The sequence below is a fragment of the Hippopotamus amphibius genome, chromosome 3, assembly GCF_030028045.1.
Source record: "Hippopotamus amphibius kiboko isolate mHipAmp2 chromosome 3, mHipAmp2.hap2, whole genome shotgun sequence".
Taxonomy (NCBI): Eukaryota; Metazoa; Chordata; class Mammalia; order Artiodactyla; family Hippopotamidae; genus Hippopotamus; species Hippopotamus amphibius.
In genome coordinates, this window is record NC_080188.1 from 43545901 (window position 1) to 43563853 (window position 17953).

Below are 17953 nucleotides of genomic sequence, written 5' to 3' on the forward strand. Positions count from 1 at the left end.
GTACTGTGTGTTCTGTGGTGAGTCTTCAACCAGATTGAACACCAGGTCCCAGGCAAGTGTTGCTCCTGTGCCACTTGGGATCGTTTGAGTAGTGTGGCCATTATGTTTCCTTAGTAAGTTTCTTCTGACCATGTAGTGTTGGAGGGTTGGTTTCCCCTGCCCCCTGTCTCCCCACGTCCCACATGTACGCTCTTGAGACTAATAAGAATTTGATGCTTACGTTTCTTAGGAAAAGGAAACCACAATAGTTTCTTTCATATTGTTTTATGGGTTCCTTGCACTTTTACAACATGACTGTGGGAAAATGCCAAGTTAGTGAAAGCAAAAGAGTGAAACTTTTGTCTTAAGATTCTTGTAACCCATGCTGCTAAGGTTTCCATTGTGGTGATTCTGTCACTGTCCCTGTGTCAAAGAGGAGATAAGAATCTTAAAGTTATAGACTAGAATAAAAGAAATATTGTAGGATTGAGCAAATATCCTGTAATTTCAGGACAATTAAAGTAGAAAAATCAGTGAGAAAACTTGGGGATGAGATGTGCTCTCTCTCTCTCCCTCTCTGTGTGTGTGTGTGTGTTCCTTGAGAAGAACCTTCTAGTTAAGTTTACAGGAGATATAAACCACTTCTTGAGTTTGTAAGGTCTTTAGGATTGACAGTGCTCTACTGGCAGTAGGATATTGTACATGATTTTCTTAAGGCTTTCACTAAAAGTTTTCCCTTTGATTTTCAAGCACAAAATTAAGACAACAATATAATGAATAGCACACAAATCTGTAGCTGGGTTTCTTTAAGGAGAAACAAAAAAGACAAAAGGTGGTAGAAATATCTGAAACATTGATTGTCTTTGTGATGATTCAACTTGCCACATGAAGTTTGTGTATTTTCCTGTTCTGGTAAGACTTCTGTTCTAATGATTAGCTTTCACATTGAGTAGAGCTTGGGTTGATTACATTTCTTTCAAAGCGTGTTTAGCTAGCTGCCTGTTGTTGAATCCTGAGGCCCTGTAGGACGGTTGCTTATGGCCATTTTTGGTGGAGAACATCTAACAGTATGGGCTCCTTACAGTACAAGTCATGAAACTGTAATTAGGAACTATTGTTTCTAATTCAGTGCCCTCCCAGTTGACCGTCCCATTTTCTCACCTGGCACTTAAATTTTACAGTAACTCTAGGTGAAAGTGTAAAGAAGTTGAAATGGAGATGGGCTTGGTAGCTTATACAAGGTCCCAGTGGTTGAGAGTGAAGAAACAGATGATTTGACTGTCAAGACCTGTAATCAGGATTTTGATGGGAATGTTTTCCTCAAGGACATGAATCAATCTCGTATTTTTAACTGTGTAGAGAAGAGTGTACTTGAAGGAAAGCAGATTGTTATTTTTGTTACGAAGTGCTGAGTTTCTGGTTCATTTATGGAAGAAGAAAGTGTTCTGAGTTTAAGGATCAGAAGTTCAAAGGACAGGGAGCTGAAACACCTAACATCTCTGTTATCAAATGTTTCCTTTTATCCAAGTAGTTATTTCTCTTGCTTTTTGGATACACATGGTTGAAGTATATTGCAGCACACTTGACAAATGTTTTATAAAATTATTTGCACAAATAAGATGCACTCCCATTAAACAATTATTAGGGTGACCTCCAGTAACTCTAGTTGCTCTGAAATGTTTACGCTTTTAAAATTCTTCTTAAGGTCACTCCAATTTGGGGTGACTGGATTTGGCTCAGCCTGAAGGCAAGAAGCGTCAGATGCTTCCTGGTAGTTCTTTCTAATGCTGCAGTGCTGAGAAGGGGAGACAGGCTGAGCGTTCCAACCACACCCTCAGTTCACCTGGTTCAACGCTACTCTCCGTGGGTGGCATGACACTTAATCCGCATTCTAAAAACTCAATAGAAAACCATCAGCTGCAAAACTCACTAAGAATAGAGTGAGTCAGAAGAGGAGTCATCTTCTGTTCAAATAATGAATTTATCTATGTAGGATATATTTAAAGACTTAAAGCTCGTTTTTCACATAATTTGCCTCATGTGCATTTGTGTTAATGGTTTAAAAAGATACTCTTAAAGAAGGAAACCAAGTGTCGATTGTAATCTTTAAAATAGAGTCTTGTATATCTGTTCTTTCAGTGGTTACCTTTTACTGTGTTTTGTAAAGCTAACATTTTTGGCATAGAGTGGTTACTCTGGATAAACTCATTAGAATTTGTAACATTTCAGATATCATATTTGTTTCTGTACCAAAAGGCTCCAGCTCCAGCCCAAGCATTTCCACAGAATTGGTCTGTAGATGACAAATTGATGTTACCCACAGTGACCCAGAAATGCCCACTATAAGGAACAAGACTGATTTTTCATTTCAAAGACACTTAATGGAGATTGGCAAATTTTGTTGGGTGAACCAAGGTTGTGATAGGAATAAAGACCCCAGGTAGCTTTTTCTAAAGAGGAGGAAATTCTATGGATATTTTATCCTTTAAAAAGTCAGCCAGGATTTCAGATCTGTGTGATATAAACAGATTACTTAATATTCTCATATTTTGCAATGGGGAAAAAGAGCAAACTCCACCTTATCCTTGAGATAAGGCCTTGGCTCTGCAAGGCTAGGTAACTCCCTGGTGAGCCTTGGCAACTCTGACTTCACGAGCGGGGGCCTTTTCTTAACATCAAGCCTACAGCAACTCAGGAAGCGTAAAGTACAGCAAGACAATATTGGCTGAAATGGGTCTGCATTTCTGAAGTCTGATCAGTGCTCTAAAAGCCATTATGATATATTGTTGTGGTTTTCCTCTTGCATTCAAAACCAAGTCCAAAAGGAAGTATGCTCCCATCTGTCCAAATGGAAGAATAATTCTACAAATTCCCATGTCTACTGATGGACATTAAGAGAGAGAGTATTGTTGACAATGCATGGAATTTACAGGAAGGTTATTTTTAGGGAAATAAAAGTAAAAAAGTTGGACAGGGTCTGGAACAAAGTAGACATTCAGTAAATATTTGTTAAAAGAAAGAATGAATAAGTGAATGTATAAATAAACTAAATGAAGCATATATAGAATTACTTCATATAGTCCTGTAAAATCTTTGTATAAATTTTTAGTTAGAAATTTGGTCTGTTACTTCTAGTGGAGACTACTCTGTTAGTCAAATGAGATGGTATAGTCTCTAATGATCTTGTGCTTGCTATTAATCCTATTTGATTTTGCAAAGATTATTGATATATTTATATCATTTATATTGATAAGAAGAAGTCCCTAAAACACCTCCACTTTATTCTTTTTCCTTCCTCTGCTCTGTATTTTGAGGAGAGAGACTAAAATGATGAAACGGTGGCTTTTGTATTTTTGGAGGTCGGGATCTCAACATTTTACAGACATGAAATCATAATGACTTAAACCTATTTTTCACTAGAGGATATTGTGATGATGTATTTATGTGTGTTGGAGGAGGTAGTATTCTAAAGGAAAAGTGGGGCCTAGTGGACATTTGTTACTAATTACAATGGTCAAAAACGTAACTGCCGAGAAGGAGTGAATGAAAACCTACCGGCTGGGAAGGGAGGGGCTGAGTCCGCGCCGGCGCTGTTCTGAGCGCTGGATGGAAGTGTCCGGTTGCATTCTGCTGGCCTCCTCTCCCCTGTTCACTCTAATTGCTCAGAAACAGTGTGTACACAGGAAATACTTGGGCAAATATTGCTGAAGGAAAAGCCTTTTTAAAAGAAACAATGTATCCACACGTTGGCGGGCTTGAAGGAAATGGGGTGAAGTGTTGAAGGGTTGATGCTTGAATACACCTAGGGTTCCCGGAGCAGGTTGAGCCCAGTGTCCTGCTTCTTCCTCCTCTTGGCCGCAGCTGAAAGCCCGCCAGAGGGCCTAAAGCAGGCCGTACTTAGCTCTCTGACACCTCCTGCTGTGTCAGTGAAGTTAAATATTTGTATATAGATTTCTTGAGCTTCAAGGAAATGAGATGATAATTCCATGGGTTTTTGAAACTGGAATCTGACTTCCCTTCTCAGAGTTTTCCAATTGTAGAGAATTCCCTGGTAGTGTAGTGCGGGCTAAAGCCCTCTGGAAGCCATATTTTGTCCTAGATGACTACATTCTTTTATGGCAAGCAGCGTATGAAAGTGAACGTGGTACTCGAGTTGTGTTTTACAGGGATCCAGAAGTTCTGAAATAATGTACTTGCAGCAAATTTTGTCTATAGTTAAGTTTCTTTATCGAAGCTTTGTATCTGCTCATATTTTTGAGACATATTGTTTCATATTTATTTTTGGGAATCTCCATTTCCCTTACCTTCCTAATAACCACACTTTCCTACTGCGTCTTGTATTGGAAAAGGCAAGCTAAAAAGGTCAAGGGAAGTTTCCTGAGGCCTGCTGTTTTTTTTTCTTTGGGCTCATTCTGATTCCCTTAAAGCTCTGGATATGAGATCTGATTTCCATGGTTAGACTGTTCCGATAGACATTACCCCTAATTTGTGAAATTATCTGCTATTCCAAGAAGAGACATACTAACTATAATTGCATACAGGGTAGATTACAAATGCATGCCCAATGTCCAAGAAAGCCTGCAAAGTTACTCTTTCTGGAACACAGGTTTAAGTGTATGATATTTTCCTATCAATGAGGAGGATTCAAGGGTCTATGATATATGTAATGTGTATAATTTCCCCCCCCTTTTTTCCTTCCCTGCTCTGCAGCCTAGACTAGGATAATTCTCTTCCCTACTGGCTGTTATGTAATTTAGGTGCCAATTCAGTGAGATTATGCAATAGTATAGAAATAATACTAAATATTCAAACCTGAGCTAAGTATTTCTCCATTTTTATCATTCCAAGATTCAGAGTCATTGGGGGAATTACAAATTGGGACTGATGAGGGAGAGCAGAGTAAGAATGTAATAAAACTGAATAAATCTCAGTAGAGGCTTTCCCATTGCTGCGGTGAGCATACTGGTGGGATTTTGTTTTATTTTACTCTTTTGGCTGATAGCATTTCGGGGACTGAGGTGAGAGCCTGCCATGGTAGGAGTTCACAGGAGGTTCCAAATGTTGCACCCCTGCAACTGCTGATTGCCAGGTGGGATGAAGGTGAAGGGAGGGAGGGTGCTGAGTGACATCCATTGAATCAGCAGTAGAGAGAGGCAACTTAAATAACTCCCTTCCCTGAATAGCTGCAAAAGCTTTTAAATCTGGTTAATTGTTTTTACCTTTCTGTAGGGTTAGAATTAGAAGGCGGCTATCCTAAGTGCTATATCCAACATGTTCACCTTTCTTGATACTCTGTTGACGTTGAAAGGAGAACAGATTCTACTTAAACCTGTGAAGACATGATTTTACCGACTCTTTTCATGGTGGGTGGGATACTCAATAACTTTTACAAGGCCAAAATTTCTGGAGATAAAAATGAGTGTTTGAATTTTAGTAAAATTGGCCAACATATCAGCTTTCGAGGGCCAGAATCGCACATTTATGGATTAGTTAAATCAAAACCCTGCTATCCAGTTGATTATTAATCCTTCAACATGATTCTATCCCCGTTGGAAAATAAAGACAATGTCTTGGATGTTGAATGAAGGCTCACAGTCGAATCCATTGCATACATGTATTTGGCAAATTCAATCAGTATCTGATGGTTGAGATACTTTTATTCAGTCTGTGCTTTGGGTTAAAGAACATGGTGAAGAACGAGGAGTCTTAGGACCTATTTCTGTTCTTGGCTCTGCCTTGCCTTTCTGGGTGACATGAGGCCTCTCATGTTTGTGTGGTTACGTTTCCTTCGTGCACAGTGCAGTTAATAACCTATCTTCTTATCCACCTACTGGAGCTGCTCTAAGGATTCTTGGATAATACCAGAAAACTACTTTGATATTTGCAGTAAGCCATTGACAAATTACTTAATTTCTGAATCTCAATTTTTCGTGCAAAGAAACAGCATTGGTGCTTCCTTATCTCCTAGTTTTGCTAGGGGTATAAGTAAACTAATTTGAAATCCCCAGAATGAACTGTGCATATTTAAGATGTTATCTTCCTTGGGTATATTCCTTGCATGTAATTTATCTTTATGCGGAATACTTTCTCATCAGTCCTTGCTGTGACTGCAGAATGCTCTCAGACTATAAAGCTATTACTGATACCTGGTGATCAACAAATTTGTTGATTAATATCTATGTTAACTCTTCTTATTAACTCTGATGGACAATGCTTATATTAATTTTTTCTTTAAGCTTATCAAAATGGTAAGAACAGTTTATATCTTACTGTTCTTTACATCATATCTTATAAAGCTCTAATATGTTGCTCCTCTAGGCTCTAACATGTTGAGATATAAAGCTCTAATATGTTGCTTTTCTAGGCTCACATGTATCATTGAAAGTGATAATATATTTCAAATAGGGACATAATTAATGTGCAGTCAAATGAACCAGTCATTAATTACAGACACAAGGTTGTTTGATATGATAATTTAGAGAGTGCATCACGTAGGTGGGTGAGTTTACATGGGAGAGCAAGGTATGTATCTCCCATAGAGTGACATTAAGTTGAGACCTAGATGGTGAAGAGCGTTAGCTGGGTCAGGAATGAGGGGAGCCTCCTGGGCAGGCGTGTGTGAAGGCCTGGTGATGAGAAAGAGGTAGGCCTGTTTGAGAAGTGAAGGTAAGGCCCGTGTGGCGGGACTACATGAAAAGGGAGAGAGTGGCCTGAAGTGGATGGGACCCAGATAATTCATGGCCTCTTATACGGTACTAAAGAATTAGGATTTTATTGAGTGTGCACTGGGGAGCCACTGCAGGGGTTGGCAAGACAAAATTTACCTTTAAAAAAAATCTCTTTGGCTGATGGGTGCAAAGAGCATCCCAAGAGGGCAGAGATAAAAGTGGGGAGACTAGCTAAGATTCAACTGAGAGATGGTTTTGGGTTAGAGTGGGGACAAAAAGATGGGTTGAATCGCCAGGACTTGCTGATGGACAGATGGGTGGGTGGGGGTGATTGCTTCTGCATTTCAGCTATGAGCAATTTGGGAGGCTTATGTGCCATTTGTATGATGGGGAACACTGGAAGAATAGTAGGGGAGGATGGTAGGTGTTCCAGCTTTTTGAGTTTGAGGTAGACATCCAGGTAGAACTCTAAAGCAGACGCTTGGCTACACAAGCTGGAGCTAAAAATAAAGGTCAGAGATGGAGATGTAAGTTTGGGAATCCCAGGGAGATAGCTAGCACTTAGAGCCATAGAAATGGATGACATTACCAAGGCGAGAGAATGGAGTGAGAAGAGGACTGGGCTGGGCTATGCTCTGCCAGTCTCTGGAGACTGAGCAATCATAGAAGCTGGAGCAAAACCAAGAAAAGCGTGTCTCTGAGGCCAAGAGAAGAGCATTTTCAACAAGGAGCCAGTGATTGACAGTGCTGAGTGATGCCTGGAGTCAAGTAGATGAGGAGCAAAAAGTAACCAGGATTTGGCAGAAAAAAGTGATTGGTGGCTTTTGTTAGCATTTTATTGGTGGCATGGTTAGGAAGGAGTCAAATCAGAGTAGATTGAAGAGTGCCCAGAGAGAAAGCTATCGTCATGAGAAGTTGCCAGGGGACTTTGAGAAATAGTAGAAAACCTTTAGCCTTTCCCCTATGTGCTCCATTACACGTACCCAATTAAAATACTTAGAATTGTTCTTAGAATTTTTAGAGCTAGAAGGGATTTTAGAGAAAATGTAGCTCAACGTTCTCACCTTACAGATGCAGAGATGTGCCTCGGAGAAGGTAAAGTGATTTGCTTGCAGTAATGCTGATAGTAATTTGGGGTAACTAGGACAAGAGGCCAGGGCCTCTGGACTCTGCCAGGGCAGTGCTCATTCCAAAAAAGAATGCTTGAGGTCTGGTCCTTTGAAGTGGGAAAAGAATTTAGAAAAGGAGACAGATAAGGGCTGGAAGACGAGCTTGGAAGAATAGAGAGTAGAAAGAACTAAATGGAGAAGAATAAAAGGTATTGGGAGAACTTTTGAAAATGTGAGGCCTGGCTGGCCTCATTGTTTGCATGACCGCAGGTGCTCGTGGGAGGACAGACGTCACAGCCAGGACATCTTCATATTGTGGGGCAGTTTATGGAACTAAGGGTTGTGGATTTAAACTTGTCATTCTGTGATTGTAAGACGGAAACATTTTCAAGAATTCCTGAGCCCTTAACTTGAAAGGCCTAAACTCCCCCCGCCCCCGCTGGCTGTATTTTGCAGACAATGGAAAATCCCGGGTAGTGTGGGGGGCTGGTACCATGGTAGTGGGAAAGTGGGAAAGGAAACCTTATATAACCAGGAGCAGCAAGAGTCCTGGCCTCTATGTCATTAACTATTTGGCTTTAGTTGGTTCATTGGTACATGAAGAGGTTTAACAGGTGATTAAATCCGGTCATTTCAACTCTAAACGTATGATTACGAGCTGCTGTCAGTGAATGTTGTCCACTTTTCTGGGTGCATGTAGAAAACCATAGTCATGAAGATTCTGGGATTGGGCTTTACTAGGCTAGTTTAAGTCTCTTGTAGCACTTTCTCTAGCTCTTGGTCATTGTTTTAGCCCCAGGGCGTTATCCACATTGCATTTACCTGCATACAGGTATGTGAGAGGAGGGAATTATGTGAACTAATATTAGACATTTGATACCTGATTAGCTGTGAGTGCGTTGACTATGTGGTGGATTATCTGTCTATAGCGACTAGAGACTACTCTTCCTGTTGCCCAGCCAGGGCTTAGGCCAGTGCTAAAAGGGAAGCCAGAATAGAGTCAGAGATGGACAATGTGGTTAGAATGAGAGTGTGAATGTGTGCGTTTATGTGTCTGTCTAAGCTGCCTCTCTGGCTGCAATTGCAAATCCGGTTATCAATGACCATTGGATTAGCCATTGTTTTCTCTCTTCGAGCCCTACTTGCCATTCAGTTGCGCAAATGGTGACCACAAGAGAGATAATGCAAACTGTCAGTTCTCTGTGTTTGGCTTACAGGTGGATTTTGTCTGACTGCATGTGTACTGCACATTAAAATAATCCAGCTCTTTTGGGGTTCTGGGGTGTCCGGGTGAGTCAAGGATTCATCTCTTCCTATTGGGTGTCCTCTTAGCCCTGCCCTGCCTGGCTCAGGCCTTCCCGGGCCTTTTGGCTCCACTCTCCTCTGTGCTGTCAAATAAAAGGACAACAGAGCTGAGCCCTGGGGGCTGGCACCCGCAGCGTGTGTGCTCTGGGGGAGACCCTCCCAGAGGAGGGTGGAGCTGGCACGGCGTTGCTCCCGGGCCGGGTGAGGGGGAGTGAGGTTATGGAAGGTGTTGCCTCTGCTGCCCAGTTAAACGCTGCATAATGACTAAAACAGCTGGCCGAGGCACGAGTTAGACTTGATCTAAAGTTGGTCCTTTTATCCTGCTCAGGGTGAATGTTCTAGAGTGCCTTAGCTAGAGGACAGAGGGTGTTCACAAGTTATTATCCTGGCTGAAGGCAGGTGGGAAGGAGGAGAAGTAGTACTTTGTTTTTTCCCCTTTGGAAATAGGAGGGAGGTATAAGAACAACACTTACCTTTGTGCATCAGACACATTGGAAGACACTTTATTGACATTATTGGATTTGGATTGTCCATAAAAATGATACCTAGCTCTCTATCTCTATATATAGAGATTATATATATATATATATATATATATACACACACTATAACATAATATTATATATATAAATCTCAATATAAGTGTATAGATATAGGTATAAATATAGATTATATTTTATATCTATAGTTATAAATATAAAAGAGATTTTGCTAGAGCAAAGTTAAAGTTACTTTGGAGAAGCAGCTTTTGAGAGACTATGGAGCACTTCAAGAGCTACAGTTTATAAAAGATAAGATGATTTTTAGTCCTATTTATTCATCAGGGAAGGTTTCCATAGTGCCTTCAAGTGGTCTTTCTGGCCTAGATTCATTTCTAAAAGTGAATCATCGCTGGATATAATAGAGTTATATTTCTTTAAAAAAAATACTCACTAATTCAGACTTCATATGATGCTGGTCAGTTTTAGCTTCAGTTATCAACTGTTAGTAATGGAAGCTATAATGGAAACGTAACTTCAGTGTGTGGTCACAGGGTCCTCACCTTTACCTACAGTCTATGATTAGAACTATTTTGCTGAAAACGAGCACTTATAAGGCAGGTGCAGATGTTTCCGAGAGTTGAGCTAAGTCACCATACACCCAGCTCCTGTTTGAGAGCTTTTCCTCGTGCTGTTTGTTCTTGCCTAGGGATTGTAGTCGTCACCACCAGCATCATCAAATATTAAATATTAGAAGTTCTAGGCTCAGTAAACACCAGGTCACAAGCTCAGATTTCTTATCAGGCTTGCTTGGGAAACCTCAAATTGCCTTAAGGATTCCTGGGAGGCTTTCAGGGAACAAAATTCCCATGCAGTTCAGTGGGAAGAAAAGTTTTTCCCTGTTTTTCATCACTTCTACTATTTATTCACTTGCATGCCTGCTCCTAAGTGTAATTGGTAGCATTAATAATAAAATAGATTACTAATCAGCATTCGGAATGGTCTATACATAGATCACATATGTAGCATGCAATTATCTATTAATAAACACACGCATTATTTTTTTTTCTATGTGAAACATTGCCCCTATGCAAAATACAGAAATAGAAATCATCCGTTGTCCTGAGTAGTGGTGTCTGTTTGAAGTGTGGAGCTCGTGCAAACATCTAACTAAGGGCTGACTTTACCCCCTGTTAACTGCAAAATTACACCATGCCTTTCAAAGTGAGTTTTCTGATATTTATGCACAAGTAAATTAGCGGTGTTGCTTTGGTTATTTCTTAATAGAACTGGTTATGGACACTCTTATGGGTTTGTGAGTAATACGCTAACAAGTTATTTGTATTTCATTTATTAAAGTATTTAGGATTAGACATACTGATCTATTTCTTGTTATATAAAGTGCCAAACACACAACCTCGGTGGTGTCCGAACTTGATACTGTGACTCTGTTTAAGGCTCCTTATGCATGTACTTCCAAAAAACATTCGAGTTTGGTTTTGGCCCAAGAAGTAAAGTCTTTACAACATCTTTTTAATAATCTATCACTCATGCAGGATCTTTGCCTCCTCTTCCAACATTTTTCTTTTCATAATTAAAAAGAAATAATAAATATCTCTTAAACTTGCCTCCCTACCCTGTATCCCTCTTGGCAATAGCTACAGCGTGTTTTAGGCGTCTTGGCGTAAGGTTACTTTAGATAAGCCAAAGAAGGCAGTATTTAACTTTATTTACTTTAGATAAGCCAAAGAAGGCAGTATTTAACTTATATTTAGGGAATATTGCTTCAGATTAGTTCTGAAAGAATGATGTAAAGTGCCAAGTGTTGTGGAATCTTTGCTTGGAACTGGAGAGAACAGAAATTCCGTTGATTATAGAAAGAGCAACAATGTGAATAAAAATCAAATTGGGAACATCCCTCAGTATTTAATTAGAGATATTCTGTAGGAGGCTGGGGGTGGCTGTGGAGGAAGGTAGATTTCTGGGCAAAGATTTAGACCTGTAGATTTAGATGTAACTAAAGGATCACCAGAGGACACATAAAATCTCTGCCTAGAAATCTACCTTGCCCTATGGCCATGCCCAGCCATCCCCAGCCTCTAACCCCAGGACTGACATCTTAAAAAGCATTTATATACTGGTTTATCCAAAAAGCTTTAATGTGAAGGGAAAATAACGGTTAAAAAGCTGGAAGAGCAAGGTTAGTGTTTAAAATGCATGTCACGAAACTCTGTCTACCCACTACGGTTGGCCCGAGATTTGCCTCTTCTATTTCTAGCAGTCAACATGAGGAAGGAAACATAATCAGTTATGAGATAGTGTAAATATAGTGTAATTACCAAAAAACAAACAAACAAACCCCTAAAAACAAACAAAGCACCACCAAAGCAGTGATGAAGCACTCACTATTTTTGATGTTGAGCCCTGAGAGATATTTCTCCTGTGGGATTTTATGAGTTAGCTGGTGACAATATCCTTGACTTCCCTGAACCTTGGTTTCTTTGCCTGTACGATGGGGATGATGGCAGTATTTAATTTGTGCAGTTGTGAGGAATGCATAATAGATATAGCAGACCTAGCCAGAGCCTGGCACATTTGCTATCATCTGTATGTGTATAAACACAGCACCATGTTTCCCAAAGGAGCTAATGATCTATCTTGCATAGAGAGGCATATGTTGTTAACCACTCAGTGCGCTACAGAAATTTTAGTTTGGCTCATTTGACGGGTTTAATTCTGCAAAGTCCTAAATCATCCTTGGTAGCGAAGTAGGTATCTATGAAAGCCTCTTTAACATGAATGGCTGTAGAGTTACTAAGTGTAAGAGTTCTCTGGTGGCCTGAAATCATGATAGAAACTCTCAGTGTCATCAGTTTAGAAATATTTTAGGAATTGGGAGAAGTGGACATGATAGCATCGCATGACTTCTGCTTTCACCTGAGGTGGAGCACATGAGGATGGAAGAAACAGGGATCACCTAGTGATAATTTCTGATGGTCAGAGATAATCAGGAAAGCCACGTTTTCTTCCCAGTAGTACTGGCTGTGGATGGATTGTGAGATATTCCCAAGACATTTAGAGTTTGTTGGGAACTTGCACCATCTGTCAGAGAAAGGCATGCGGGGTATTTATTTTAACACATGATACTGAGGCCCCTGCCAAATCAAGGACTGAATGCCCTTTGACTCACACCTAAGCGAACACTGTCAAATGTAGATTCCAGTAGTTTTACTTTACAAAATTTTGAGTAGCAAGAATGTAACCTTTATTTTAATAACATTTAAAACAATTGCCATTTCCTTATGAATTCTAGCTGCTTAAAATTTTTTTTTTTTTGCTCCTTCTTTTCACATTATCTTTGGAAGCAGTTTTTACTGCCATTTCTAGTAGAGAATTTTTTTTTTTCTTTTGAGCCTAAAATTCCCTCATAAGTTAAGCAGGTAACTGTCCCTGATTCTCAGAGCACCGTACTGTCTTGTAGATTCCTGCTGAATTGGAAAGCTTGTCTATCAAGTTTCTCCTTTTCATTTTACATGTAAAATAGTACTACACCCTCCACCTCTATGGCTTTCCTAAGAACTTGCTGTCATTTTGGGAGTTGTAATTTTAAAAATAGCCATCAATCTTCATGGCATATCTCTGAGACAGGTAGATATTTTAATGAAAATAAATACTGAGATAACTTATGATATTCTTATCAACAATAGCATTTTTTCATCAGTGATGCTGCTTCTCTTGATGGTAAAGACAGGTATTTTGTGGGGGTGCTAAGAATGCTTTCATTCCAGCTTATTTTACTTTTGATACTTTTGGTACTTAGTACATACAGCTTGTGAAATGTTTGGTCATCATTTTGAGAAAACATGCCTTTCCCCTGGTCACCAAAGTGAGGCTTCCTTCCTCTCTTCTGGTGAAAGGAGGTTGAGAAGTAATTGATGAAACACAAACACTGTCCTTGAGGTTCTAAAGGCTTGTTTAACCTTGGGACCATGTTCCTTTTTGGCTTTATCTGAACAAAGACAGAAAAAGAAGATTTAGTTACCAGTAATATATGAGAGGAAAAGGAGGAGCTTTGCATTTCGAATTGCTCAGCTCAGTGCCCTGATTTCCTCTGGCAACTCTTGGAAGGCAAGAGCTTCCTCGCTCAAGGCATCTTCTGTTTTACTGTGCTGTAAGGATCCTCCCAAAATTCATAGCCATGTGGGTACCAGAGAATTGTAGCTTTCCAGAGGCCATCACTGAGAGTATAAAAAATGCCTACGAGTGGTAGTAAGGGATGGGAGTGGGAACAGAGAGGGACTGCAGATGGGCACGAGGAATCTTTTTGGATTGGTTGACATGTTCTGAAATTGGATTATGGTGATGCTTGCACAACCCTGTAAATATACTGAAAATCATTGGATATGTACCTTTAAAATGAGTGAATCTTATGGCATGTGAAGAAATATACCTTAATAAAGCAGATAAAAATGTCTGAAATTGGAGCTGTCTTAAAAGGAACCATATTTGCAATTGGTACCTGGGCTCCATGGTGCAGCATGGTGTCTGAAAGCTTCCCCACCCATGGGAAAGTGGGCGGAGTTGGGGGAGCATCTGAGGGAGGAGCTGGAGGAGATGGGGATAAGCTGAATCTTATTCATAAGGCTGGGGGGAGGCCTGTGATCATGATGTGAATAAAATGGCACCATTTTGGTGGTGATGACACTCCAATTAGGTTCCTGAAGTTAAGGTGCATTTCTCTCCTGGGCTTTGAAAGCTCACTCTGAATCGCCCGAACTCTTTTGTTGGATTGACAGCAGCAACACTTTATAGCCAGAAGCCTTACCTTGAAATCTTATCAGCCCATATAAACTGTCTTTTAAGTGATTTAGCAAATATACTGTACAGATATGGGTAAATATGTTAAAAAAAATCTTTCTGTATAATATCAATTTGACTCATGTAGCTTAACTACTATATATATATTTTTGCTTAGTTACTATGATTTAATGAGAAAATATTTAATGGGACAGGTAAAATTTTTTTCAACCTCTTAATTTTTTTCATGATGCTTTCTTATTTCTTGAACAAAGGCAACGGAGCTTTCAGAGTTTGATTTACTAAAGAAATTGGTTGGCTTTGCTTACATATATTGTGTGACTTGAGATAAAGCTGCAGGACTCCCTCAGTAACTGGAGTGCAGGAAACAATTGACACTGTTTCTTAATTCACATTGTTACTGAGACATTTCCTACTTCCTAGTATAATATAGCTTTCCCATGAGAACAATTTGCTTGTAAATGGTTAGACATGATAAATTTCTCATTGGTACACATTCTGTGAGGAGAATTTCACTGTGTTTTTTAGTAGTTGAGTTGGTGTGTGTGTTTGTGTGTGTGTCTGTGTGTGTGTGTCTGTGTATGTGTTGGGGGCTGGGGTTTCGTGTTTTATATAGATGCCTCCAACTTCATTCCAAGTATTAGATATTTTCTTTTGAACGCTTACCCATTCACGTAGGGTTCTGCATTCCTTGCTTGGAACCTCTTTCTTGATATAATTGTTTTAATTCTTACAGTTTAAAAGAATACCCCTGTGAATTATGATGTTTTTAGGTATGCTTGATGAGTTACAGTGGGAAGGAATTCACAGCATTTACATCAGGCATTTGCATGTATCTGTGCTGCATGTGGGTGTGTGATATTGTCTGTGGCAGTGTAAAGTGGTCATGGAGGAATAATGCCAGAATGAGAAAGGAAATCCATAGATTATCTCATCTTTTTTGCAATTCCTGTTTGCAATTCAAGAAAAAAAAGAGAAGTTTCCACATTACTTCCGAAACGGTGGTTCACACATTCTGAAGTTAGACTGTATATAAAGTGAAAGTAAAAGTTTTCTAATTAAAAAAAAAATGTAGAACTTTGAGTTCCTTTTTTTTCTGTCTTATCAGATTTTGTAAAAATATTCCACTTGTCAGTTTTGCAGCTCCTTCCATCTAGAGAACTAAAAGCATTTCACAATCTTTTTTTCCTCATGCCCTTCTCTTCAAGGCAATCTTTACTGGGCTGGGTTTATTTTTATCACTGCAACAACCAGTTTTTAGAAACTTTTGCAAACGAAAAAAGAAAAATGAGAATGGCACTGTAGCTGACATTCATTTTAGCTGTTTCCTAGTGCGAACATTTGAGTATTTCTAAAATTTTCTCTCTAAGTATGTCTTATTTTTTCTTAGTTTGCCCCAGTTCTACGTCTCTATTCTGCTGATTGGGTAAACAAAGTTTTAGTGTAAAACCTTATCCCCCATAGAATGACTTCTTGAGCTTTGAGTTAGCCGCGCCCTCCCCAGTTTCAAGAGCTCCTTTTTCATCCCTCTATTCAGTATAATCACAGACTCCAGGAAGGTTAGCGCTGGAAGGGCCTCTAGGGATTACCCAATTTAAGCCTCTCATTATATAAATGATGAGATTGAGGCCTGGCATGGTTAAGGGACATGCTCAAGGTCAAATAGCTCAGTGATTGCAGAGGTATGACCAGAATCAAGGATTCCTGATTTCCAGTTTGGTATTCTTTGACTTTCCTAAACAAAAAGAGTCTGTCTGGATAAAATTAGAGTACACCCTTACTGAACCCTAGTGCCAACCAATAGGTTGAATTACACTCTAGCTAAATGAAAATTGGGAGGAGATTTTATTTTTCCAGTTTATTTGTCAAATATGGAATGGTAGTGTTGAACTCATAGACATTTTTTTCTGACCTGTGGGTCTTGTGCAGTTTCTATGCGGCAGAGACTGTGATTTGAAATGACTGGTGATTTGTGTACCTTCCTCAGGCCACCACACCATCTACATCGGGGTCCATGTGCCAAAGAGCTACAGGAGAAGGAGACGTCACAAGAGAAAGGCAGGTCACCGAGAAAAGAAGGAAAAGGAGAGGATCTCTGAGAACTACTCTGACAAGTCCGATGTGGAGAATGCGGATGAGTCCAGCAGCAGCATCCTGAAGCCCCTCAGTGAGTTCTCCGGGGTGTTGTTGCCTCTCCCTGCCTCACTCCCACGGCCTTGGGAAAGACACGTTTAAAGATCTTGTGGCTCACAGAGAGGGACACAGCGATACTGGGAGGGTCACCTCTAAAGCATAATGTCTCTGGAGACACTTTTCTTGTCCCAGCAGATTGGTCTAGAAGGAGATCTGGTAAAATTCTGAGCTGGGCAGAAAAGATCTGACAGAATTTAGGCATGGTCATGTGTTTTGACTAGTGAAGGAGAACAGAGTATTAAAGATGGTATTTAACTGCAGTTATCAGTAGTAACTGGGAGATTCTTCAAGAAATTTTTGAGTTGTTTCTGCTTAGAAATAAGTTCTATTAGGATAGTAGGTCAAGATGAGAAATATATACATATATATAATGTGTGTGTATGTATATATATGTGTGTGTATATATATATGACATTTATAGGATTATAGGTGACATTTAGCCAGGTGGATTTAAAAAGGAATAGTGGGAAAGCATCCTGAAAATCAGAGAAGGATGTAGAGTGACACAGCTCTTGAAATGTTGAACCTATTAGATATCATACTTTGGATAGAGGTGTTATTAGGAACAGAAGAGCAGGAGGTCAAAGCACATCCTTGGATTCAAGTGATAGGGTGGATGTGTGTTTAGGTGCACATGTCTGTTACTTTGGTTTCTTTTGATGTAGGGAACACTTGGCTATCTGGGCAGCTTTGAGGCTGATGTGAGCATGCAGTAGAAGGGAGAAGCAGTAGAAACATATGCCAATTTGGGAAGGTTCCCTAACAGGAGTTACATAGTGACAGCTTTTCATGTTGGTAGAGCTCAACACAGTTCTTCCTCTTCTCGGTACAGTTGCAGAAGTCCAAGACCTGCAATAAAATGTGTTATGGGTGGTGGAGATAAAGATCCAGTTCAGTCTTTGCAGGTGATGAGAGGCCAAATTAGAATTAACAGCTCAGCAGTGTTGAAAAGTGAATTTACAGAGTTAAATTAAAGAGGGTGTCAAGTGTAGTGATGTGAATCTGTGAATTTTTTTTATAGTCTCTCTACTGGAGCTGGGCAGGTGGCTTAGCAGCAAGAGAGGTCCTTATGCTGAGAGGAGCCATTAGGTGGACCCCCAAATTGAAGAGGAAAGTTTTGAGGACGGTTTGGAGATGCTCCACTAAATTAACATTTTAAAGTGTTGGAATAAATGTAAGACTCAGATGGGACCAGAGGGCAGGAGGCAAGAGTTATGTGTTTTTCACTGGAACGTTGGAGGAGAGCCTTTCTGGAAGGAATTGTTCATATGTTGACTAAAAAAATGAGGTCTGTTTCAAGCAAACTCCTTGAATTGCAGACAAAAAAGGTCACAGTTCATAGTCTGGAGGAACAAAAGATAGCATCCCTTTCCAAATAAATTACTACTGTTTATCTCTATTC

At 39.8% G+C, this 17953-nt stretch overlaps 1 protein-coding gene across 3 annotated transcripts in view; it reads left to right on the forward strand.

Annotated features, from left to right (window-relative positions):
- The window catches only part of SLC4A4 (solute carrier family 4 member 4), a 336115-nt gene that overhangs the window by 45444 nt on the left and 272718 nt on the right, over positions 1 to 17953 (forward strand). For all 3 annotated transcript variants that reach the window (XM_057726750.1, XM_057726751.1, XM_057726752.1), the window contains exon 3: positions 16346 to 16525. In XM_057726750.1, coding sequence (XP_057582733.1) covers positions 16346 to 16525 — 180 coding nt within the window. The remainder of the gene's footprint in view (positions 1 to 16345; positions 16526 to 17953) is intronic.